Below are 25,715 nucleotides of genomic sequence, written 5' to 3'. Positions count from 1 at the left end.
GTGGAGGCAGCAGCGACCGCGGAGTAGGCGAGCGAGCTAGGGTTTGTGGAGACAGGACGAGAGGGGATGTGAGGGAAGAATGGACCACAGGGGCCTAGAACCGGCGGGTAGAGCCGCAGCCGAGTTTTTCAGGGTCCCAGGGAGGCTTCCGAGGGCTAATGAGAGGGGGGGGGGGGGGGGGGGGGGGATCTGCCGTCTATCCGTGGTGACAGGCAAAGCATCATGCGGTTAAAAAAATTACATGAACGTGAATCCCGCAGTACATTTTCCTTCATTTTACTGTCCAGGCCACTCACACAGTTTTCAGTTCAAAAGACTATACAGCCATTGATGATTATTTTTCTGATGAATCCAGTAGCCCACAAAGAAACAAACCTGTGACAAAGGTGTGTTGAAGCACAACTCGTTTTGGTGCTCCGGTGCTGTAAGGAAATACTTGGGATGAAACAGCCATAGCAACCACCGTAATTTGCAAAAAGCCATGCAGAATGGATGTTTTGGCCAACCAACAGCTAACAATAGGTGCTAATGGACCAAAACACCAACCCACTACCAATCCAACCATGGCTCCAACAATAATATCAGGAACAAAATGTCCTGCAAAAGACCATATCGTGATTAAGTAGTCCCCAATATCAATAGATGACAATTGCTAGAGTTAACGACCAGGCAGCAATGCAGCATAACAAAGATAACAGCATTTTCAAGCTTATGATATCAGATTAAATTTCCCTTGTGTATCAAACAAAATCAATTGGCATGCTGACAGGCTGATCAATGGAAATATGGTTTTCAACTATTCCCAACAAACTTCATGAATGGCAACAACCTGGAGAAATTCTAAAGTGAAATCAGATAGAACCATAAAATTACTAACCATATGGTTTTGGAAGAGATCCCATCATTCCCATCTTTTCAATCAAAAACTGGATAAGGAACCCTCCATAGTAAAGACAATACAGGAGACACGGGATCATTGGTATCACATATCCAAACAATGACCTGCACATTATTTGTGAATATCACAAGCATAAACAGATCCTTAAAGCATATAAAACAATGACATCATGGAGATCAACATTTCAGTAAGCAAATATACAGTTCGCAAAAACTACTTTTGTGTAAACTTCACGTATAGTAACAGCGGTAAAAAAGTTAGCATCCCCATGTAGATTACTAGATGAATATGATGAGGTGGCTGCATTTTGACATAGAATAAACATCAAATGAAGAGATGATGATGAGTGGTGATTGTCGCCATTCATTATATCTAAGATCTGAGTTTACAACTGTCATTAGTGTTGAGTGCTCGTCCACTAGTTGCCGTTCTTCGCTGCTCCTTTTCGGCATCTAATGTGAACGGCTTTCTGCGCAGCCCCTTCTGCATACACGATGACTTTTGCATCTTTGTCTCGTGTGTGCTTCCTACCTTCTAGCTCTCTAAATATTCCGCTGTGTCCACCAAATCCGTTGCTCTTCCGTGTTTCTTATGCCATGCGAGTCCACCAAACTTTTGTGTCAGCCTTCTTTTTCTGGTCCTGGTCCTTTTTATACAAACTTTTGTGGCCTACATGGTCTTTGTTGTTTTCTATAGGAACTGAGTGGCCTCTTTCTATGCCCATTCTCTTGCCGCCAAGCTTCTTATGCCGGCGGTTTTCTTAGGCTATGATTTTGTGGGAATGTTTCATTCCTTGATGTGTCATCTTCTTTTGATACCCATCTCCTCTTGATACTTGCCTTGTATCTTCTACTGATGTGGTGTCTTCCTCTAATGCGCTATCTTCTTAGTTATCCCCTTTGGCTTGACTCAAAACAGATTTTGAAGACTCTTCATGGTACGACAACACTCTCAGGACGCGGATTTTGGATTATCATTTTTGGGAAATCTAAATAGTAGACGTACATACAAACGTTCTCCCGTGCAACGGCGCAGAGATATGTGTGCCTTCAGTCGTGCAGCTAGAGACAGCGTACCGCGGGCACACATCGTGTGGTTGGGGCCACCCTATTGACGAGGGGATTTCTCTTTCCCTCAGTTGGGTAATTTGTCCCTTTAGGTGAGCGCCCGACTTGCCCAGCCGCACTAGTTTTCTCTTCTGTTGCAGCGGTCAGTTTTTGCAGGTGGTGCTTGGTTTCCCAAGGTGGCCATGTTCGTAATCGCCGACGAGCTGACGAGGAGGGGGTGGAGGGGAACCTGGGGTTCTCAAGCGAGCGCCTGCTGGTTGTGCTCACATCACCCTGTCTCGAAGCGTGGGCCGCTGGGATATTTGGCAACGGGTTGGCACGAGAAAGGCATGCTCGGCAAACATATCGGCAAGCTTGATTCAACTAATCTGGCAACTATGGATAACTAACTAATATGGCAACTAATGGCAACTAATCTGGCCACTTCATATAATTAATCTGGCAACCGATAATAATTAATCTGACAACTTCATACAACTAATCTGAGAACAGGGCGGGAGCGGGAACGGAAAGATTGGCAACTAATCTGACAACTTGATACAAATAATGTGGCAATTAGATAACACTAATCTGGGAACTACGTTTTGCTCCAGCAGAGCCTTTTCATTTTTTCCAGATTTTCTCTGCTCCCGTCTGAATCTGCATTGCCTGAATGTGCTCGACCAGAGCTTCTTTTTCTCGTCTTTTGTGTTTGTCCCCAGTGTTTCTCACCTGTCTTTGAAGAAGATGCAGAAGATCGGAGGGTGGCAGCGATAGGGGAGAGATGGGTAATCGCAAGGGAGTGTATAGAGGAGAGATTTTAGGCAAGTGCACGCGTGGGCTAGGATCAGCAACAGGTGGCCCAATGAACTGCTGGAGGCAGCAATAGGTGTTCGATCGCGAGCGCATAGCTAGAGGGCACCGCACGGGAAGAGTCATGTGCAGCACTGCTGTGTAGTTCAGACCATCATTTTTTTCTAGTGTTACACTTCTTCAAATGCAATGCTATTGCATACACTTCGCATTTGAACAGAGGTGTTAAGGAGTATTAGTATTGGTCTAGGAGTCCTTATTAGGCTATGTCCTTTTCCTTGTACGCATGTGGGCACGAGCGAGGCTTGATATTAGCGAGTGTTTCCATCCATCAATACCGAGGCCACCCAAACAGCTGAATTCGGGCCGTAATGAAATACCACTTCACGATTCTGACCCTGAATGCCAACATCCAAAAGCAGTATAACTGGCCTTCTGATATTTCTAGGGACGGATTACCACAAACAAAAACTAGTGTTTATTATTGAAGTGAAGAAGCAAAATTGTTAATGCCATTATTGCGATAAACACAATAATTCAGTAAGATAAAATAGTATAAGAGTATGGTTACTTAGGTGATTGTTGGCCCAACTGCTTCCTGCTGATGCTAGAGATAAATCGCCCAAGAAGAAGGGACATGGAAATAAAAAATGTTAGAAAACCTCCACTCAGCCCAGCTAGCATGTAAGCCTGCACCAAATGATATAGCAACAGCCCAAAGCAGGTGTTAAGCGAGAAAACTTTTTGTCTACAATAAATATGATAGAAATTCAAACAAGTTTGGAACCATATGAAGATTAACTAAATTAATTGCTCTGTAGTTGCAATGATGTGGTCTTATCCTCCACAATATGCATGTTTCATAGTTGTGTTGTGCTTGTGCATGAGAAGTTAACAGTATAACATGATTCAACTAGTATTTCTACAAACAAGGCTTCTGGTTGTCGACCAGTAGTGCTATACATGAGAAATAGGTTTGCCATATACAGGATGCACATGCCAAGTCCCAGGTTGCCCACTGAAAACGGTAAAAAAAAATGTCGATCCACAAAGAGAAGTTCAAATTAATATGGATTTGCTTGTATTTAAGCAAATGAGATTACTATTAAAATAATGAACATAAATCCTTCAAGGAGGAAAGAAGAAAACTTTCTTAACAGTTCATCGCCTCTTACTTGATTGATGTTATAGTATTTTTTTTTCTCTAGGTAACAATGCATCAAAAAACAGGCAGCGGCACATTCAGATATTCATATGATGACATTTGAGCAGTGTAAAACCAGTAATGCATCGCCGATCTTCTCATGGAAGTGAGTAGAGAGAGGGGTGGTGCCTAGGTTCAGGCCCCTAGATGGGTAATAGCTGTCTGGCTATCTTTATTGATCAATCAGAGAATTACAATTGTGTCTACTAAACCAGGTGATAGGTACGAGGCTCCTGCGTGACCCTTCTCATTGGCTGGGCTTTGCCTGGTCCTTATATAGGTGGATGAAGGCCGATAGTTTGGTAGCTATCTTCATGGGATATGATATAATCAAGTGACCCATAGTTTAGGGGACATATCTCCCACAGCTATAGGAACCCCAAAATAGCGCCCACCCCTTAAGAGTGCCTACTCGGGCATAGTGGGGTGTGCGACCCGGAAGCTCCTAGACACTCGGACCAGATTCACCCGTAAGGCATCCTCCTACGAGTGGGTACCTTTACTCACCGAGAATGCCTCCACCAGCACTCAAAACAAGGTTGTGCTTTGGTACTCGACTCGAAAGTGGGCCTCCCACGCTGCGGGCTGTTGCGGCCCCGGTTCTTCTCACCCCCTTGAAGAGCAAGAGGAAAAGGGTGATCTCCGATCAGCCTTATTCTTCTTCATTGGGAGATGCTCCGAGTCTGTCCTTGTCCAACCATAAAGCTCCCACCAACCTCCGGAGTGTCACTGGCTTCTAGGTGACCCCACTGTCTCTTACACAAAGGGCCAGTTAAACATGTTACATATACGACAAGCGTACCTCGGAGTGGAGCGGTAATGTTTCCGATGTTCCACGGGAAGAAGAATCTGTTTAGCCACCTCCGATGAAAAATTCTCACCCGAGGGATGTTGAGACTAGTCCCTCAGGTGGCCAGCCAACACCTCCCAGCGAGTGCCAGCCAGCGGTACTCTTGCTGCCAACCCCTGGGTTGGTCGCCTGTTTAGAGGCGGCCAAGGCGGTACTCTTGCTGCCAACCCCTGGGTTGGTCGCCTATTTAGAGGCCGCCAAGGAGGTATTGACTATTGAGCGCACGACCATTGTCTGGCTGCGTGGTAGTTACTCTGGTACCTCAAATCGTGGAGTCCCTGGAGCACCAGGTGGCTGGTCTCTGAGTGCACAAAGATTCACTGGAGCAGGAGCGATTCGCCTTTCAACCTGTCTACACAGAAAAGAACAAGGGGTCCAGCAGTTGTGATGTTCCTTGGAAACAAAAAGCGGCTTGAGGCCCTAACGAAAGAAATGGCTGACGCCCATAGCTTTGCCGCCTTCTTGTCTGAGCACCTGGCCGACGTCCTTAGTTACAAAGGAAAGTCATGGGCACTATGCTGAATCTCCCCGACCTTCCGCTGAGGACAAGGGAGGAAATGTCGGTGCCAATGGAGGCAAAGCACACGGCTTTGTGCACCCAGTCCTGTGTGCACCTTCCCAGAGTGCAGCACGATCATGTCTGGAACACATACCAAAACATGCTCACGAACTACTTTGCTCTCTTGGAAGTGTTTCGCCCAAAGTTCATGCGGAAGCCAGTCGCGGGAGTTTGTTGACGTGGTGATTTTCTCATCTTGGAATACGCCCAAAATCCAAGCCGACAACCCCTATTCCAGCTTGCGAACGTCCCAAAGGTATATGTTACCATGGTCGGGCTCCAGGTTTGATACTCCCTGCAGGCTTGTCTCACCAACTGTTGGGAATCTCTTTTCAACAGCAAGCGGCGGACACCAAGGGTGTGTTTGGTTCCAGAACCAAGTGGAGTGGCATGGAACCATTGAATGATTCCATCTTGACGTTTGGCAAGAAGAGAATGAGGTAGGCTAGAATGGTTCCTGGGGACAGAATGCCAAAATTTGATCGATCACCTTCTCCAGCTACTCGGTCTACTTCTCCAGCCTCCGCCTCGCCCGCCTCGTGTTCATCAGCGAAACCCCCGCGGGCGTCACGCGCCTCCGCCTGGGAGGCATCCCCACCCCGGCCGCTTCCCGCTAGCTGGAAGTCGGGTACGGGGAGAGCAGGAGCAGCTGGTGGAGATCGGGTGGCCGAGGCGCAAAAGGTCGCGAGCGATGGCGGCGTCCCTAGCGTGCAACGTCTGAAGTTCGTGCGGCCGAGGCGCAAAAGGTTGCGAGCGATGACGGCGTGCACGCGCTGGAGAGGAGACCGAGGAGGTGAGCAAGAGAGGCGAGGTGTCATCCGCCCAATTTGGAGAGACCACTCGAAACCGCGTAAACAGGGAATATAACATTCTCTGGAATCGGTTGGTTTCGGTTCCTTTGATGATCCAGACACGAGAATGGGTTCTAGGGACGGAACCGACACATGCCGTTCCACTCCTATGACAGAAACCAAACACACACCCAAGGTAAAAAGCTACTAGTAGACCTGCCAGCAAACCCCCATATTCGCCACTTTGTTGGTGGCTGTGAAATGGAGCTGGATTGCGTGCCAGATGGAGTCTACTTGTGAGGAGATGAGTACGATACCAACCCCTGCTCTGCATAGGTTGACCAACCCGTAAATGAGTGTCCAAAGGCGAAACATACAGAAATCTGTCGAGCCCCGCCACCCATTTCAAGATCCTCCGAGCTGAGTCACAAGCTCTTATGATGTCTCCGAGTGGATAGTTTGTAGGTACTACTATTGGGTGAGCTTGAAAGTAGTGTTAGAGTTTCCGGAGACCAAAGTTATGGTGTACAACGGGCTTCTAGACGACGAACGAGCATCAATCTTTGGGAGCATGCAAGACTCGCTCATGAAGTATGCCTGCCAGGACTTCTGCTTATGGCTCCCAGTCTAGCAATGATGTAAAGGTGGAGGGGTTCCTCAGGCTTAGGAACTACCGAAACCTGGGAGGGTGGTTGGTAGTCCTTGAGCTCGCAGGGCACCGAGTCAGCCTCTGAGGTCCCACTCGAACTAACCAATGCATCAAAGCACCTTGGAAAGAAGGAGCCCTTGGTCGACAAGTCAAGAGATGAAACGACTAAGGGCTGCCATACACCGTGTACATCCTTGATAATCGCCGCGGGGGGGCTCCATCTCTTCGATAGCCTTGATCTTTGTCAGGTCGATCTCTATACCGCAGGAGATCATAAAACCGAGGAGTTTCCTAGGGTCGACTCCGAAGACGCATTTCTAGGTTGAGTTTGATGTGGTTCCTCCTCGGGTTCTCAAATGTCTCATTCAAGTCAGGCAGCAGGTCGCCCTTTTTCTAGGCTTCACCACCAAGTCGCCAATGTACACTTCCATGTTTTGCCCGATTTGATCTTCGAAGGTGTATCTCATGGCACATTGATAGTTGGTGCCTCGTTCTCGAGTCAGAAGGGCATCTTGACATATCAAAAGGCCCCAAAGGGGTGGTGAACAACGTTTTTTCCTCGTCCTCTGGCTTCATAGTCACTTGATGGTAGGCGGAGTATGCATGTAGGGGACAAAGAAACTCACATCCCGACGTCGAGTCAATTATCTCACTCATCCTGGGGAATAGTTAGGAATCTTCGGGACAAACCTTGTTGAGGTCGGTAAAGCCCACACACACATCCTCCCCTTGCCATTAGAGTTCAAGGCTAGCACTGGCTTAGCTTAGCAGTCCGAGATTTTGACGCCGCCTTGAGTCAATCAACTACCTCTTGTATGACAACCTTCCTATCAAGGGCAAACCTCCGGAGCTTCTATTGCATTGGTTTGGCGCCAAGAAAAACATGGAGATGATGCTCGACAACTTCTCGTGGGTACGCAAGCATGTCAACAATGACCCAAGCAAATACATCCCAATTGGCCTTGAGGAACGCATAGAGCTCCTACTCACGTCTGTTGCCTAGCGTTGCCCCACATTCACGAACCGGGTCAATTGGTAGGGGGTGCAACTACTGACCTCTTCGTGTCCAGTCATGGCCGCCTTTGCTCTAGATTGCTTCTTCATGCTAGAAAAATGACAATCACCATGATCTAGACGAAAGTTGTCCGGAAAGTCATCTTGGTTGGTGGAGAATCGCCTAAGGCGATCCGCGCGGGCCCCAAGGTGGGTGCCAAATGTCGATAATAAAATGCATCACCGATCGTACGATCTGGAGATGGTCCTGGAAGTGAGTAGAGAGAGGGGCGGTGCCTGAGGGGATCTCATCGGCGATGAAGGTGACCAATGGTTTTACCTAGGTTCATGCCCTCAAATGGGTAATAGCCCTATGTTCTGTCTACCTATCTTTATATTTATCAACAAGAGAATCACAATGATGTTTTCTAATCCACTAAGCTAGGTTACAGGCATGGTCCTGGGTGACCATTCCCTTTGGCATGGCTTCGCCTGGTTTGGTATCTATATTTGGGGGATACAGCATGATCAGGTGACCCAAAGTTCTGGGGGACATCTCTCCTACAATGCTGAATCCTCGAAATAACACTCTTGTCCTTATCCGTTACAGGTGCCTGCTCGGGCGCCGTACTCGTAAGCCCCTAGACACTCGGGCCGATGATATGATTTGTGTTCATCTTTAAGGCATCCTCCTCCAGGTGTGTATCCTTACGCACCACAATAACCACTGGTAACCAGATGGTAATGGTACCACCGCCCCCCGCCCCCCCCCCCCCTGCCCCTACCTCATGCGTGCGTGCACATACACACATCTCCAACAATAAAAGTAAACCAAGAAAAAGAACAATTGACAATTGGACAGTGAGTCGGTGACATATTTTTTATGTTGCACATGCTAATATGGCAGTGTATATGTAACTGTTTATATGTAAACAGTTATGTCAATCACAAATACATAAAACCTGGTTTAACCTTTCATGGGAACCTCTAAAGCCTCTAACTATAAAAAGAGTTATAAATGAATGGGTCATTTTGCGTGATGCCTAGGCCAGAACATTATGTCTAGCAATCGATCACCAATTTGAACTGATCCTCGTGCACACTTGACTTGCTTGGTACAGAAGTACTGGTTCACAAGAATAGGTTTTAAACTTGGTACTCCCTCCTATCCAAATTAATTGATGCAGCTTTAGTACAATTTTAGTACTCCCTCCGTCTTAGATCGGTCTAGATACAGATGTATCTAGACATGTTTTAATGTTAAATACATCCGTATCTACATAAATGTATGACAAGCTTTTTGGGACGGAGGGAGTACAAAGTTATACTAAAATTGTACTAAAGCTGCGTCAATTAATTTGGATCAGAGGGAGTAGTAAAGTTCATAAGACAACTAAGATAACATAACGAGTAACAACCACACTCAAGGTATTGCTAAGAATCATCTTGAGAAAATCAGATAGAAATTAAGTATTAAGCAACAGCATAAATGAAAATGAAGGTGCTAAAAAACTTACCAGAGTTACTAGAGAATAGAGACCAAAAGCACCCCAAAAGTGTGATTGCTCTGATAGCCCCTAAAATATAAGAACCAAGTTCTTTTAATTGAGAGGTATAAGCTACTACCAACATGGCAGTTTCACTGGATGACAACCAAGAGCATTGAACATAAGAAAATATCATGACTAATTTCCATGTGCTTTACTGTCCAAATCAACAAGTTACATGTAACTGTACATCCTATTAACGAAACAGATTATGCAGATTTGTCAATGTTCTAAAACCTTATAGCTCATACAAACTGATTTGCCTCACAAATAAAAGTACCATTATTCATTGAACCCTAATTGTCTCAGCATAAAAAGTAACATGGGCACTCTAATTTTACTCTGCAATCGAGCTATAGAACAGAAGCAATTGACTTGACTAAAATCTAATTCTCCTGACTGAAAGATTATATACAGAAACACAGCTGAAAAGATAGTTGTGTGCAATGTTTGGTCAACAGAAAAAGAACTAGCATGCAAGCCGAACTACTATTTTAAATCGACGAAGTCTACATTTCCATATTTAAAATTTGTGGAAGTTTTCAATCAAATTTGTTAAAAAAAAATTCCTGGTGTTTTTTTATTCATGGCAGTGACATAAACGAGCAACGAACGACATGTCACATCCAAGTCACCCAAACCCGCTTGTGAAACCATCTGAGGTTTAAAAGCACACTGTTTCAAAAGTTCGATACTGCAACTCAGACGGTTTTTAGACTGCATGAAAAGTGGAACTTTTCTCTTTTTTATCAATTACTAGCACAATATACACGCAACATTTGTGTCCTTCATCATGCCTAATGACTTAATATACAAGCATGCAAAGTGCAAACAGATGAAATGGCAAAAGCATAATACAAACTACATGCTCTGTATAAGAAAAATACCCATATGATCCTCGGCAGCAATAAACCGACCAATGATGCCGGGACAAACATAAAAAATGCCAAACAAGGGTGAGCAAACCTGCATGCACAAAATTAACAAATATAAACATGTAAACTTTAATTGGAAATAACATGAACTAAATGGAATTAAAAGGAAATGTTCACTTTTAAGTATTTCAAAAAATAGCCCATATAGAAAAAAATATGATTTTTAGGGCCCATGTTTAAGTCTGAAGGTGGTCAAATAAAGTTATTGAAGGATAAACCAATGCCTCAGATTTCCAACAGGACAGGAGAAACATTACTTTTGCACAACAAGCATAGATTGGGTGTATGTCCTTGCAAGCAGATGATAATGAGACAGCGTCATAAAGGAGAGATAATGCAATATGAAACTACCGTGGCCCGGGATCACACCCTGGACCTTTCCCAGCTCATTGCCCGGCGACCTTGCATGCCTAGAAGCACCCTTCAGCCCGGAGGAGATTTGGGAGGCGGTCAAGCACATGCCGGCGCGCAAGGCGCCCGGGCCGGACGGCTTTACCGCGGAATTCTTGAGCGCTTGCTGGAGCATTATCAGGCAGGACATCCTGGATGTTTTTGAGCTGCTCTACGCGCTGCGCGGGTATGGGTTCAGCAAGCTTAACCAAGCTTTGCTAACCTTGCTCCCCAAACGTGCAGATGCCCACATGCTCGGCGACTACCGCCCGATTTGCCTGATTCACATTGTGGCCAAGATCTTCGCGAAGGTCCTGTCTTTGCGCCTTGCCCCCAAGCTCGACACCCTTGTCAGCCGCAACCAGAACGCGTTCATCGCCAGACACAGCCTCCACGACAACTTCATTCTAGTCCGGCAATCTCTCAAGCTGCTGCATCAACTTGGCGCGCCCAGAATCATGCTCAAGCTCGACCTCACGCTCGCCTTCGACTCCATCTCATGGCCCTTCCTCTTCGAGGTTCTGCGCCAGTATGGGTTCGGCGATCGCTTTAGGGAATGGCTGGCCATCCTCCTGTCCACGGCCAGTACTTGTGTCATGCTCAACGGAGTCCCTGGCCCCCCGATATGGCACTGCCGCGGATTGCGCCAAGGCGACTCCACCTCCCCGCAGCTCTTCGTGCTGGCGGTGGACACGCTCGGACGGCTGATGCGCCGCGCCCTCCATGCCGGCATCCTGCAGCAGCTCCACCCCCGTCGCGCCATCCCGGCGATTTCTCTCTACGCCGATGACGTGATGCTCTTTTGCCATGCCACAACGGATGAGGTCTCCGCGGTCAAGCATCCTGGGCGTGTTTGGCATGGCTTCCGGACTCTAGGTGAACTACACCAAGAGCTCTGCCACGGTCCTTCATGGCGACGATTCTAGCGCGGGCCTGTTTGAGCTGCTAGGGTGCCCCGCGGTGGACCAGCCGGTCACCTACCTCGGCATCCCGCTCACTACCCGCCGCCCCTCCGCAGCCCAACTGCAGCCCCTCGTCGACGCGGTGGCTGGGCGTCTCCCATCCTGGAAGGCTTGGTTGATGAACAAGGCCGGACGGCTGGCGCTCGTCAAGTCCGTTATCAAGTGTGATTCCAATACACCAGCTGCTCGCGCTCGCGCCACCAAAGAAAACCCTCAAGCAACTCGAGAAGATCCAGCGTGGTTTCCTTTGGGCCGGTCGCGCCGACTCCCATGGCGGCCACTGTCACGTGAACTGGCGCCGAGTTTGCCGCCCGATTGATTATGGTGGCCTAGGTGTTCACGATCTAGAGCGCACTAGGCTCGCACTCCAGCTTCGATGGCCCTGGCATGGCAGGGCCTCAACCTGCAGTTTACCTCGGAGGAGCGCGCGCACTTCTAAGCCTCCACGACCATGGCCATCGGGGACAGCAAGACCGCCCTCTTCTGGGAGGACCGCTGGATCAGCGGCCAGTCCTTCCGTGAGCTAGCACCCATGCTCTATCGGTGCATCCCCAAGAACCGCCGGAAATCGAGAACGGTGGCGGAAGGCATCACCGGCAACTGCTAGGCGCGCGACATTCACGGCGTCCTTAGCCTCCACGAGATTGGGCAGTACCTGAGGTTATGGCACTTAGTGCAGCACGCCGCGCTGTCCAACGAGCCAGACAAGCTTCTCTGGAGTTGGACTGCCAATGGCGTATACACTGCACAGTCCTGCTACCGGGCCACCTTCCGGGGATCAACAGGCTGCCACTCTTGGAAGCTCACATGGAAGAGTTGGGCGGCGCCGAAAGTGAAATTCTTCCATTGGCTTGCAGACCAAGACAGATGTTGGACCGTGGAGCGACTTGCACGCCGCGGCTTGCAGCACCACCCGCGGTGCCTTCTCTGCGACCAAGGACCGGAGACGATCCGGCATTTGATGCTCACGTGCCCTTTCGTCAGGCAAACATGGCACGAGATCCTCTCTTGGCTGCGCTTGCCGGCACTGGTGCCCGACCATGACGCTTCGCTCATGGACTGGTGGTTGCGCGCGAAGGAATTCACACTGCCATCGCTCCGCAAGGCACTGAAATCTGGTGCGCTCTTGGTGCCATGGATGATCTGGAAGCATAGAAATGCGTGTGTTTTTGACCATGTAAACCCCTCGCTCAATGAGCTTGTTGACAAGATCAAGGACGAGGCCAGATGCTGGGCAAAGGCTGGGGCTCAAGGGCTCAGGGTCGTTTTGCCATCATCTTGGGATGTCCACTGATCTCCCTATAGTTGTGTAACTTCTGCCTCCTAGGAGGATGTAACTTCCCCTATCTTTCCAATGCAATGAAACGCAAAGCTTTTGCATTTTCTCGAAAAGAGCAGTGGGAGACATAGGACAAATTATGGTGGGATAGCCCATGCGAACCACGCCACATGGTTGCTGCCTTATCCTAACTTGTATGAGGAAAAAAAAATGCATGCTAAAGTTGCCAAATAATTGGAATAGAAGTAACAACAAAAATGAAAAGACATCATAGTAAGTCCAGAAAGATCCCATTGTTACCAATTCATTGCATTCTTTGTGAACAACAATCTAAGGCCTGCAGTCATAGCAGGAACGACTATTGCAAGGATGACACCAAATGCATGAAGCAACATTCCTGCGAGTGCATGAAAGATACAGTTACTGTTGGCCAGCTATGATACTGTTTAGGAAGTACAGTACAAAATCCGAATCTTACTTTCTGATGTTATTTTTCAACAAAACATGGTAATTCTGTGTCTATTTAAGTGAAATAAGAAACTTTAAACGGCTTTGCTATTTGATTATATTGTGCCCCAAATAGGAATCCTCTACATTTCTACAAAATGGTCAGTACTATGATTGTAAATACTGACCAAGCTAAGCTTTATCCCAAGCCAAAAAACAAAGGAATTCAAAAGAATTCTGGAAACAAATCCACACGTACATGTAGATGTTTAATATGCATATGTAAGATATCATTGGTAGATTTACTATTTGGTATTTGCCATTATAGATCCACATATATTAATAACTTGCGTAGCCCACAATAAAAATATTTATTACTGAAAATTTTACATATAGGTAGGACACATATATGTGGATATAGGAACACTAAACTAAGTGCGAGTGTACAATAGTTTATTCTACCCCCCAAGTAAGAAGTACACAAAATATAGTAACATAAAAGGGCAGCCCGGTGCATGTAGCTCCCGCTTGCGCAGGGTCGGGGAAGGGTCCGACCACTTTGGGTCTAACATATAGTAACATAGTATACAAAATATAGTAACATAGTATACAAAATATAGTAAGTAAATTACCAACTTGGATAGTAAAAAAATTATTCCGGAATTACTACATTTTGTACACTGTTTTACTAAATTTTGTACATAGTGCTACTAGGGTTGTCCCTTGATGGGCACGAGGAGGTTAGCCTTGATGGGCAGGTGGTGTCTCAGAAGGACACCTTTCGATATTTGGGGTCAATGCTGCAGAAGGATGGGGATATCGATCTAGATGTGAACCATCAAATCAAAGCCGGATGGATGAAGTGGCGCCAAGCTTCTGGCTTTCTGTGACAAGAGAGTGCCACAAAAGCTAAAAGGCAGGTTCTATAGGACGACGATTCGGCCTGCAATGTTGTATGGCACTGAGTGTTGGCCGACTAAAAGGCGACATGTTCAACAGTTAGGTGTGGCGGAGACGCGCATGTTGAGATGGATGTGTGGCCACATAAGGAAGGACCGGGACCAGAATGATGTTATACGAGATAGAGTTGGGGTGGCACCGATTGAAGAGAAGCTTGTCCAACATCGTCTGAGATGATTTGGGCATATTCCGCACAAGCCTCCAGAAGCTCCAGTGCATAGCGGACGGCTAAAGCATGATGATAATGTCAAGAGAGGTCGGGTAGATCGAACTTGACATGGGAGGAGTCCGTAAAGAGAGATCTAAAGGACCGGAGTATCACCAAAGAACTAGCCATGGACAGGGGTGCGTGGAAGCTTGTTATCCATGTGCAAGAACCATGAGTTGGTTGCAAGATTCTTATGGGTTTCAGCTCTAGCCTACCCAACTTGTTTGCCTCTATGATTTTTAGTATAACGTATTAATTATTCAAAGATACCTCAATACAAGTTTTACAAAATAAAAATCATCGGAACCCTTAGTTTAATAATATATCATTTGTACATACAAAAAAGCAGTTATGTGCAAATAAAATGAAATATATGGTTTCAAATGAAAATTTTCATATAACCCACTTTGGTATTGTAGAATTGATATTTTTCTCTATAAACTTGGTCAAAGTTAGAGAAGTTTAACTTTTTGAAAAACTAATACACCTTATGTTTTTTAGCAAAGCGAGTATAAAATAACACTATTCTAAGTGTGAATGTAGAACAGAATTGCTATTCTACACCCCTAGCAAAACTAAATACAAGATCATGTACAAAAAGTAGTAACTCTGAAAGAATTGTTTTACTATCCAAGTCACTAATTTACTACCCCCTCCGTTCCTAAATACTCCCTCCGTCTTAGATACATCCGTATCTAGACAAATCTAAGACAAGAATTTTGGGACGGAGGGAGTATAAGTCTTTTGAGACATTTCAAATGGACTACAACATACGGATGTATGTACACATATTTTCGAGTGTAGATTCACTCATTTTGCTCCGTATGTAGTCACTTGTTGGAATCTTTAGAAAGACTTATATTTGGGAACGGAGGGAGTACATTGTTATGAAAAGTACTATATTTTGCACACCGATCACTATATTTTGAGCACTTTTTACTAGGGGTATATTCTACACTCACGCTTAGAATAGTATATATATATAGTGGCTATTGTAAGTTTTTTGACTTATATCTTGGTTTTCTTATGCCAATATGAACAGAACTATTTGCATATCAAATGTAAATTCTTAATGAAACGACATAATAAAACCTCGGGTGCAAAATAACTTATTATGCACCCTGGGTGATGAATAGCATTATATCCTTTCAAGGCACATGTCACAACATCTAGTAGGTAAAGCATGATATCACACCATTTCAGAGTACATTTCAACCACATACCTCTTGCTAAATCCAGAACAGTCCGAAACAATGATATCATGGTAATATTTGGGAAGCTCAGGAACAATGGTGTAAGAAGGAAAATAGCTACAGGAAGACTGTGAATAATCAGAGACACATCACGTGGATAAAAGATCTGGACATAAGAATAAAGATGTTAGTTTAGTCCCAAGAAAATGAATGAATTTCATGCTACATATTCTTTAGTGGTGTATATTGTAGCTACATTTTACAATGTAGGGAAACTGAGGAAATGAACTTGTTTAGAACATTGATATCATAATATCCTTATCGTTCCAATTTGGAAGACTAAAGTCAATGTACCATGAACCAAGTCAAGTAATCAAAGAAGATAGCTCTCAGATCGTCGATTCCCTCATTAACAGCTTTATTGGATCTCTCGCTCTCTTTTAGCAGCATCGGAGAATTTGTGAAAGCCTTTACGAGGTTGAATAAATTTTCACCGCGCGCTTGAATACTTCCAGGACTGAAACAGAAAAGGACAAGTATACAATAATAATTACTGTTTCATATGAAAAGTTAGAAATTTCATCAGGCCGGGAGTTTAATACATACAGCAGGTTTTCCAGTGTATCATAAGAAGTATGATAAAAATAACCACCAAGAACAAAGATAATATCAAGTCCTGGGATTTTTGCTACGTCTTCAGCAAATACCCTATAATCTGTATCACCTGGAATTATTCCAAACATATCCTGCATGTACGAAGCACAGTCCATTTCATTATAAAATACTCCCTCTGTTCACAAATACAAGATGTTTTGGATATTTCAATATAGAGTACATGCGGATTGAAATGAGTGAACAAACACACTAAAGCGTGTCCATATTACAATCGATCAACAAAAAAGTTAGAACATCTTATATTTGTGAACGGAGGGAGTACATCCGATACATAACTAATGTTTTATAATATTATGCAGGTACACCATAGCTAATATTTGAAGAAATATGTATAGATTTTGTCCTTAGTGCTCCGGGATGAACCTTTCCTTATCTATGATGCAGTTGACAGGTACATGTCAAGCATGCAATACGTTTGCCTTTCCTATGCCTTCAAATATACTTGTCAGCGGACAAGTCAAGAGAGCATTTGTAGATTTACAATAAAAAACATGCCAATATTGTTAGGTCACTACGTAATAGTTAAACTGTTAATGCTCCACAACAAGGAAATTGGGATTCAGGACCATCCTGGTTTCTGATAAAAGATACAATCTGTAGGTAAAAAGAAATGCAACATGTCCAGAGAAACTTATAAAAGAACAGGCCAACTCTGTCAACGGTGAAGATGATAATAGTGAACATCAGTTGACTGACCTATATTACTCTAGAGACTACAAGTTGAGATAGTTGCCAATGTGCCATTCATTTTCTGGTAAGTTAGGTGGCATAAACTGATGCCGTCGCCAGTTTATTTTTCTTAATTGCTGCCTCGTTGGCTACTGACATGCTCACCACCAAGCTGCCACTGCTGGACCTCCAAAGAGGACAATTTCTTGTGACAAGACCAAGAGTCACCTTTTTACAGCTCAGCTTATTGGGGATTACAATTGTAAGAGAGCTTGTCAACCACAAATAAGCTGCTATGCTGACCTTTGCTTTGTTGTTTAGGGGATGTTTGGATAAGAGGCATTTATTTTTAAGGAGACACCATAATTATTGCAAATTTGAACTAAATACCAAAACTCTTCAAAAATACCACCAATCCAAACAGCCTCCTCTTAGCCTATAACCTGAAGCTAGGACAAGCAAACCTTTCGTGTGCAACTAATTTTGCAACACCAAGTACATAATTTGATGTAAGTGAAGACAAAAAAAAATTAAGTAAACCATATTAGAAGCTTGTATGGAAGTTCGGAAACAAGAACCTGAGCAACACTATTTGCCATTGGATACTTTGCAGTCTGAGCATAAATACGAGAAGGCCAAGATCCCGGTCCAGACTGACAAACTAAATCTGGTGAGGAAAGATAAATGGCCAGGATCATATTTCATTGCAAAATCAACACATTTAAGCCAGACATCTTTATAATATGGAGTAAATTGCCAAAACCACAACAATTGCGCACAATGCATAAAAAAACCACCGTTTTCATAAAAGTTTGCAGATAGCACCATGTTTTGGTAATTTTGCCGAGAACAATAAATGGTGAATTGAGCGCGTTTTTGACAGAAAACCTGACGTGTGGGCCCGCTGTAAGTGATCACATTGCACTAAATCTTCACACTGTTTGATTCTCACGTTAAGTTAGATGAAGGGACCACCCATCAGTTCTTCACTGCCCCGCCTCTCTGATCTCCTTGGTGACATTCCGACGAGCACTTGGTGGGCACCATTGGCTCCTCCCTCCAACAGATGCGTCACCAGCTGTTGACTCAGGGAGAGAGGAGTACCTGCAGCGTGAGTGTGAGTGTGTGTGGCGGCTCTCACTGGGAACGGGAGGACTGGATGCCCCTTCTAGGTCAGCTTCTCATGGGCTTGGGCCCTAAGTGATACATATGATGGGCTTGGGCCCATACCGGTTCAACACTCCCCCTCAAGATGGGTGGTAGATATCTATCATTCCCATCTTGTCACATGCCAAGTTACAGTCCTTTGTTCCTAGTCCCTTTGTCAAGCAATCTGCAAACTGCTGCCCAGAACTGACATGACCAAGGCTGATGATCCCAGCATCAAGTTTCTCCTTAATGAAGAAGCGATCAATTTCCACATGCTTTGTCCTATCATGTTGAACTGGGTTATTAGCAATGGCTATAGCTGACTGATTGTCACACCACACCTTCAAGGGGCCCTTCCTCAGAAGTTTCAACTCGCTCAGTAGGTACTTCACCCAGAGCATCTCACACAACCCTTGAGATAATGCTCTGTACTCAGCTTCTGCTGTTGATCTAGACACAACTGTCTGTTTCTTGCTTCTCCATGACACCAAATTTCCTCCCACAAACACACAGTAGCCAGAAGTTGATCTTCTATCATCTTGACAACTGGCCCAATCAGAGTCACTATAGCCATCCACCTCAAGATGTCCACTCTTCGCAAACCACAACCCTTTACCCGGAGTCCCCTTCAAGTATCTCAGAATTCTGTGCACAATATCAAGATGCCCACTCCTTGGTTCATGCATGTATCTGCTCACCACACCCACGGCATACGTAATGTCAGGCCTGGTATGACACAAGTACAATAACCTCCCAACTAATTTCTGATAATCTTCCTTATTCACCAGCTCACCTGATTGAGCTGGCACTCGATGATTTTGTTCAATCGGCGTAGGGGCTGCACGACATCCCATCATGCCCATGTCACTCAAGAGATCCAAGGTGTATTTCCGTTGGCACAAAGATATTCCCTTCTCTGTCCGAGCCACTTCAATGCAAGGAAGTATTTTAGGTTGCCCAAATCCTTTACCTCAAACTCCTTGCTTAGACACCCCTTCAATCTCTCTATTTCCTCCTTATCATCTCCAGTGATGATAATGTCATCCACATAAACTGCAAGGATGGTGATCTTCCGATCAGAGAGTGAGTGTTTGTAGAACACCGTGTGGTCACCATTACATTGACCATACCCCATAGCACGGACAGCACATCTGAACCTATCAAACCAAGCCCTCGGCGATTGCTTCAGTCCATACAAGGATTTCTTCAGCCTGCATACCTTCCCCGTGGTCTGTGAAGTACCAAACCCTGGTGGTATCTCCATGTACACTTCTTTCCTCAACTCACCATGCAAGAAGGCATTCTTGACATCTAATTGATGCAACTTTCACCCAAAGTTTGCAGCACAGGAAACCAATATCCTTACTGTGTTCATCTTTGCCACTGGAGCAAACGTCTCGTCATAGTCCATTCCATAAGTTTGACTATATCCTCTGGCGACCAATCTAGCCTTATACCGTTCCACCTTCCCCTCAGGATTCTGCTTCACTGTATAGATCCACTTACAACTCACTGCTTTCTTTCCTGCCGGCAATGTGGTTAGCACCCACGTCTTGTTTTTCCTCAGTGCTTCCAACTCTTCTATCATCGCTTCACGCCACTTCGGATCTTGCTTTGCAGCCTTCCAATCCTTTGGGATTGACACAGTTTGAAGAGAGGCAACAAACACTCTATAGGAAGGAGACAAAGCCTCATAAGACACACAATTTCCAATGTCATGATCATCAAAAAACTTCGGTGGTAAAGCCTTCTGTGCCGCTTCACGTGTCCCCTTTCGCAACGCAATAGGCAGTTCCACCGTGTCAGATGAGCTTGCACCACTGCCTTGTTGCTCCCCCTGCACTTGCTGCTCCTCCTGCACAAGTGGTTGCCGCCGTGAATAGACCAGACGTGTGTCAGATGAGCTATGCACTTGTGGCACTTGTGGCTGCCGTCAAGAGTACACTAGGGGAATATTCTGCCACCGATCTGGAACAGGGAGCTGGAGATTACCAATCTGAATGGAACCCACTGTTGGCTGGACCTGAACCTGCACATCACCATCAGTGAGAGTACCAACCGGAATTGTACCCACAATTGGCTGGACTTGAACCTGCACATCATCATCAATGTTAGTGCCCACAGAATCCTCCTGAGTGTGAGACACAGCCTTCTCCCCCTCTTGACCATCCTGCACAGAGTGTAAATGGTCAAGCTCTTGAAACAACACACTTAGATCTGTTGGCTCACCATAGAATGGCTCAGACTCCCTGAAGGTTACATCCATACTGACAAACCTGCGTTTCTCTGAGGGACACCAACATTTATATCCCTGCTGACTAGAAGAATAGCCCAGAAAAATACACTTCACTGCTCGCGGATCAAGTTTTCCAACAGAAGGACGGTGATCACGAACAAAACAGGTACTGCCAAACAATTTTGGGGGAACAACAAACTTAGTTTCTCCATATACTAGCTCACACGGAGACTTCATGCTTAGTATTCTTGATGGTGTCCGGTTGATCAGGTATGTGGCTGTCATCACTGCTTCACTCCACAAGAATTTGGGCACATTCATCGTAAACATCAATGACCGAGCAACCTCAAGAATATGCCGATTTTTCCTCCATTTTGAGGAGGGGTGTCTAGGCACGAAGTTTGATGAAGAATACCTTGATCAGACAAGTAGGCCCCAAATGTGTTGTTCACATACTCTATCCCATTGTCAGTCCTGATCACCTGCACCTGCACCTGAAACTGATTCTTCACCAAGGCATGGAAATTCTGGAAACAGCTAAACACCTCATCTTTGTGACGCATCAAATAAATCCAGGTCATACGAGAATAGCAATCGATGAATGTCACAAAGTATTTCATTCCATTCATTGATACAACTGGGCTCTTCCATACATCCGAATGAATAAGCATAAAAGGAGATATGCTCCTAAGCCCCTTACTCACATATGAGGCTCGTGTGTGTTTGGCATATTCGCAAGCATCACATGTCAACTTGCCCTTGCCTATCCCACACATAACATCCGGAAAGATTCTACTCATCTTATCAAAAGATACATGTCCCATCCTACAGTGATGGATCATCGCCTCCTTCTCCTTGTCCTCCATGGTCGCAGCACACACCAAGTCCGGCTGCACCTCCTGGTCCATGTACCAGAGCCCCCTACGCCTGGTGCCAGTCCTAACTGTCTGGCTCGTCTGTCGCTCCTGAATCACGCAACCAAATTTGTCAAGGATCACACGACAGTCAATTTGATCAATTAGGGCACTGAAGGAGACCAAATTGACAGGAAAAGCTGGCACATGTAAAACCGAGGATAGGGAGATGGTCGGAGTGCACTTGACTGTGCCAACCCCTACGACAGGCTGGTTTGTGCCATCAGCAGTTTGCATAGTGCCCGTGTGAGACGGAGGGTGCTTAGTGTAAGACTCAAACACGCAAGATTTACTAGCAACATGCTTAGATGCTCCATAGTCGAGAACCCACTCTGGAGCACTCCCATTAGAAGCAAGAGATGCCTGTTCTGGATTACCTTCATCAGTGGAGGCCCAGAGAGCAAAGTCTCCATAGTCAACATCATCTGCATCTTTGCCTTTTGACGTCCCAGTGTCTCCTGCCACTGTCATGTGAGCCCTCTGATCCCCTGAGTGTCCTGAGTAGCCACCTCTGCCCCTAGAAGCCTGACCCCTTGAGGTCCCTGAGTATCCACCTCTGCCTCTAGCACTCCTGCCTCTGCCAGTTCCCCCTCCGTTGTATCCCCTGCCTCTGCCACGAGTTGGACACGCCCACTTCCAGTGACCTGCCTCCCCACAGATATGACATTTGTTGGGATCGCTCCACTCCATGCGCTCAGTGACTGCAAATGTCGAAGACGGCACAGCCTTCATGTCTGCATGCTCAAGAGATAGCCGCACCTCCTCTTGAGACATAGCACCAATAGTCTCCTCAATAGAGGGCAGGAGAGGTTGGTGCAACAGGGATGCCCTCCTGCCATGAAAACAACCTCTAAGCCCCTCCAACAGTTTCAGCACACGCCTGCGTGCAATCCACTTGCGCCCTGACTCGATGCAAGCCGCATCGTAGAGTTCCAGAGGGTCGCAGTTATCCTGCTCTGCCCACAAAGCCTGCAGCTCTGCCACATATGTCATCACTGACATGTCGTCGCCTTGATGCAGCCGACTGATCTTCCCCTCAATCTGAGCAATTAGCATGACATTGCCCTTACCTAAGTACAAGGTGGACAGAGTCGTCCATATCGCAGCGGATGTGGATAGCCCCTCCACAGAGCGTCCAATGGGGGGCACCACCGAGTTCAACAACCAGCCAATGAGCACAGAGTTTATGACCTTCCATCTTTTTCCCTCCACAGTAGTCTTGTCTCCTGGTTCAGCAACAACACCCAACAAGTGCCCATCAACCTCCTTCTGTTCCACAGCCAGCAACGCCCTCCGGGACCAGCTCAGATAATTGGTAGCCCCCTCTAACTTCATGTCCATGGACGGCAGTTCGATCTTCTGAGCCACTTCCTGTCGAGGAACGATGGCCCCAGATTTCGACTCCTCGAAGATCTTAGCAAGCTTCTCGAAAGCCTCAGCAAGGCCTGTTGGCTCAGCCATCTTTGGTCAGGAGGAGTGGAAGCAGCAACACTCAGTAGCAGCAATGGACACAACCTCTACACACCCAACAACAGCAGCCCACAGCAGCAGTAGCACTGACCACCACCAGTAGCAGCAAGCAACACCTCTTCCTCCCAAGGAACAGCAGCAGCAACGGCAGCTCCAGGATCACCTCTCCTACCTCCTCCCGCTGCCTCACGCAGCAGCAGCAGCAGCACAGAAACTCCAGCAGCACCTTGCGCACTCACGCAAGCACTCCTCCTTCGCATGGACAACACCTGCGCAGCCTTCAGGTCGCGAGTCCCTCCGTCCTCTGCCGCGTCAGCCCGTGCACGGCCGCGCAGGCAGCGCCGCGCCCGACCACTCGTGCGCAGCAGCGCGTTGACGCCGCGACCGTCGTCCCCCAGGCACTGGCCCGCGCCCGCGCCTCGCCGGCCGGCGCCGCCGTCCGTCAGGCCCCGCCGAACCTGGCCTCTGATACCATGTTGACTCAGGGAGAGAGGAGTACCTGCAGCGTGAGTGTGAGTGTGTGTGGCGGCTCTCACTGGGAACGGGAGGACTGGATGCCCCTTCTAGGTCAGCTTCTCCTCATGGGCTTGGGCCCTAAGTGATACATATGATGGGCTTGGGCCCATACCGGTTCAACACCAGCCATGGCCGACGAGGTCGAGGATAACGACATGCGTGAGTTCTAGCGCGGCGGCTGCAAAGATAGTGGTGAGATGCTGCGCTCTCGTATCCATGGCCCGGCCGGCTAGTTTGAACGCGGCGTGCACGGTGCACGACGGAGCTCTGGCCTGAGCACAGCGAGCACGCGTTCGTGTGCAACACTGCAAGCCACCGCAGCCATGCCCGTGCTCCCGGGCTACCGCGCCGCTGCGTCTCGCTGGCGCGTTGCCGCCGTCATCTTGCTCAGCCACCACATCCGCCGTGTGCACCCGCATCACAAGCACCCACACGATGGCCACCCCCCGCGCCTAAATGCATCCGTCACCGCGCAGCGTGCTCGGCTTCGCCGCCACGTCAACATGCTCTGCCGTGTGCCCCCGGCGCCGCGAGCTTTGCCATGGCCTTGTGCTCGTCGCGGTCAATGACGGAGCCAGGGGGGCAGCAGGGGCCACGGTTCCCCCCAACATGCAGAAATTTTTTGAAGACCCAAACCCTATGTGGCCTCTCCTATTTCTCTTTCCCAAACAGCATTTTGGTGAAATGGAGTAGATGCATGCTCACAGAAGATCCTACTAAGTAGTGAAAAGTGAATGCCTTTTTGACTTTTTTGCTCCCATTGCTTCAGCGGTTCAGTCACACACACGCAAACGAGTGCCCTTGCTTATTTTTCATTCCTGCGGCTCTCCTGTCTTCCTGTTCTGCACTTATGTAGGACGACTAGAGAGGCAAATTATAGGTGGACAAGGCAAATTTTGGTGTTGAAATTTATAAATACCTCTTGATTACTTTGTTTCAAAATAAATAAATAAATTTAGACTGACATGTTATCAATGTAGAACCTTAAAGATATCTTGTTTCTTCTTTTGCGGGAGGACCTTAAAAAATATCAATCGATGGATTAAAAACAATTAAAGGTCTACGCAGTCTGACTGATAAGTGTTCGTTCGTCAATCATCACCTTTCAATTGTACATATGTCTATGTTATCAATACTTTGTGATAATGCTACATATTTTAGTATACCCACGGTCGTTCCTATATATTTTTCCAGGAAAAAAATCAGGCATATTCCGTAATCCATATACCATGTTGCATTTTAGAAGAGTTTAGTTCAATGTTCAGATACTAGGGTGAGGCTAGGCTCGCAAGGAGCGACCTAGTCCACCTGGGCTCATACCTAAGTAGCCCGTTGTGCTTTGAGATTTTTTCTACAAAAATATGCCTCCAAGGACCAATCATGGATGGTCTCGTTTTTTCAGTTCAATGTTCAGCCCCCCTTAAGTATAATTCCTGGCTCCGCCGTTGGTCGCGGTAGTGCTGCGCACATCCCGCGCATGGCTGCTCCCACACGCTGCTGCAGCGCCGTCACGCCTGGCTGGCTGGGTTAAAAGTCGCATCGCTCAGCCCGTGCTAGAGCTGCCTGCCCACCCGTGCTTAGGCGCCGCCGTGGAACCCTAGTCGTCGATCCCCCCTTGTGTGCTGTGGCAGTATGGGTGTGGGCCAGGCCGGGCCAAGCAGGTGAACTGGAAAAAGAAAGAAAGAAAAAGTTAACGCCCGTCACCCATGGCAGTTTGCCTTTGCCACGTGGACCTGACAGGTGGGCCCGGAGTGTCAGGTTCGCTGTCAAAACACGGTCAATTGAGGATCAGTGTTTTCGGCAACGCGTTCACTGAAAAACGGTGCTATCTGCAAACTGTTATGAAAACGGTGGTTTTGTGATGCATTGTGCCCAATCGTGGTGGTTTTTGGCGATTTACTCATATCATATAATATGATTATGACTTCTTCACAATAACTAATCTCAATCTTCGTGAACAAATATTCTTTACATACGACAAGGCACCTGGCTACTAATGACTATCCTAAAATTAAAGTAAATGCAGACTTTAATCATTGTAAACTTGAAAATCTAAATTATTAGGATCAAGTGTTCAACGGACTAAGCTGATGCCCCATTTGCATGGGACCAATCTCTATAGAAGCAACATGAAGGCAGTAACTCAAAATGGAACAACAATTCCTATGAGGGGAAAACTAAACATCTATAGAGAGGCAACAGAATTATAAGTTGTCAATAAACAAGGACTGCACAGCAATACTGAACTTGGATGCAGAAACAAATTAGGGCATTACAGTCTCAATATGTATTCAATTCGAATATGCTACTATTATAAGAGAGAAAAAAACACTAAAACTAAAGTGTATTAGAACTACCAACT

General features: G+C 46.5%; 1 protein-coding gene across 3 annotated transcripts in view; it reads right to left on the bottom strand.

Moving 5' to 3' along the window:
• Window positions 1-25,715, bottom strand: part of LOC123044913 (endoplasmic reticulum metallopeptidase 1) — a 40,307-nt gene that overhangs the window by 7,746 nt on the left and 6,846 nt on the right. The window contains exons 1-11 of one of the 3 annotated variants that reach the window (XM_044467795.1): window positions 21,745-23,389; window positions 17,647-17,735; window positions 16,331-16,470; window positions 16,079-16,241; window positions 15,755-15,890; window positions 13,217-13,313; window positions 10,238-10,316; window positions 9,321-9,380; window positions 3,329-3,447; window positions 878-1,002; window positions 376-597 (exon numbers count right to left, since the gene is read on the bottom strand). In XM_044467795.1, coding sequence (XP_044323730.1) covers window positions 376-597; window positions 878-1,002; window positions 3,329-3,447; window positions 9,321-9,380; window positions 10,238-10,316; window positions 13,217-13,313; window positions 15,755-15,890; window positions 16,079-16,241; window positions 16,331-16,470; window positions 17,647-17,735; window positions 21,745-22,828 — 2,314 coding nt within the window. In that variant the 5' untranslated portion in view covers window positions 22,829-23,389. Of the gene's footprint in view, window positions 1-375; window positions 598-877; window positions 1,003-3,328; window positions 3,448-9,320; window positions 9,381-10,237; window positions 10,317-13,216; window positions 13,314-15,754; window positions 15,891-16,078; window positions 16,242-16,330; window positions 16,471-17,646; window positions 17,736-21,744; window positions 23,390-25,715 lie in introns of those variants that run through there. The other 2 variants (XM_044467794.1, XM_044467796.1) reach the window with 2 other exon arrangements.

The sequence above is a fragment of the Triticum aestivum genome, chromosome 2B, assembly GCF_018294505.1.
Source record: "Triticum aestivum cultivar Chinese Spring chromosome 2B, IWGSC CS RefSeq v2.1, whole genome shotgun sequence".
Lineage (NCBI taxonomy): Eukaryota > Viridiplantae > Streptophyta > Magnoliopsida > Poales > Poaceae > Triticum > Triticum aestivum.
The sequence above is the reverse complement of the archived record's forward strand: the minus strand, read 5'-3'. Positions and strand labels throughout refer to the sequence as shown.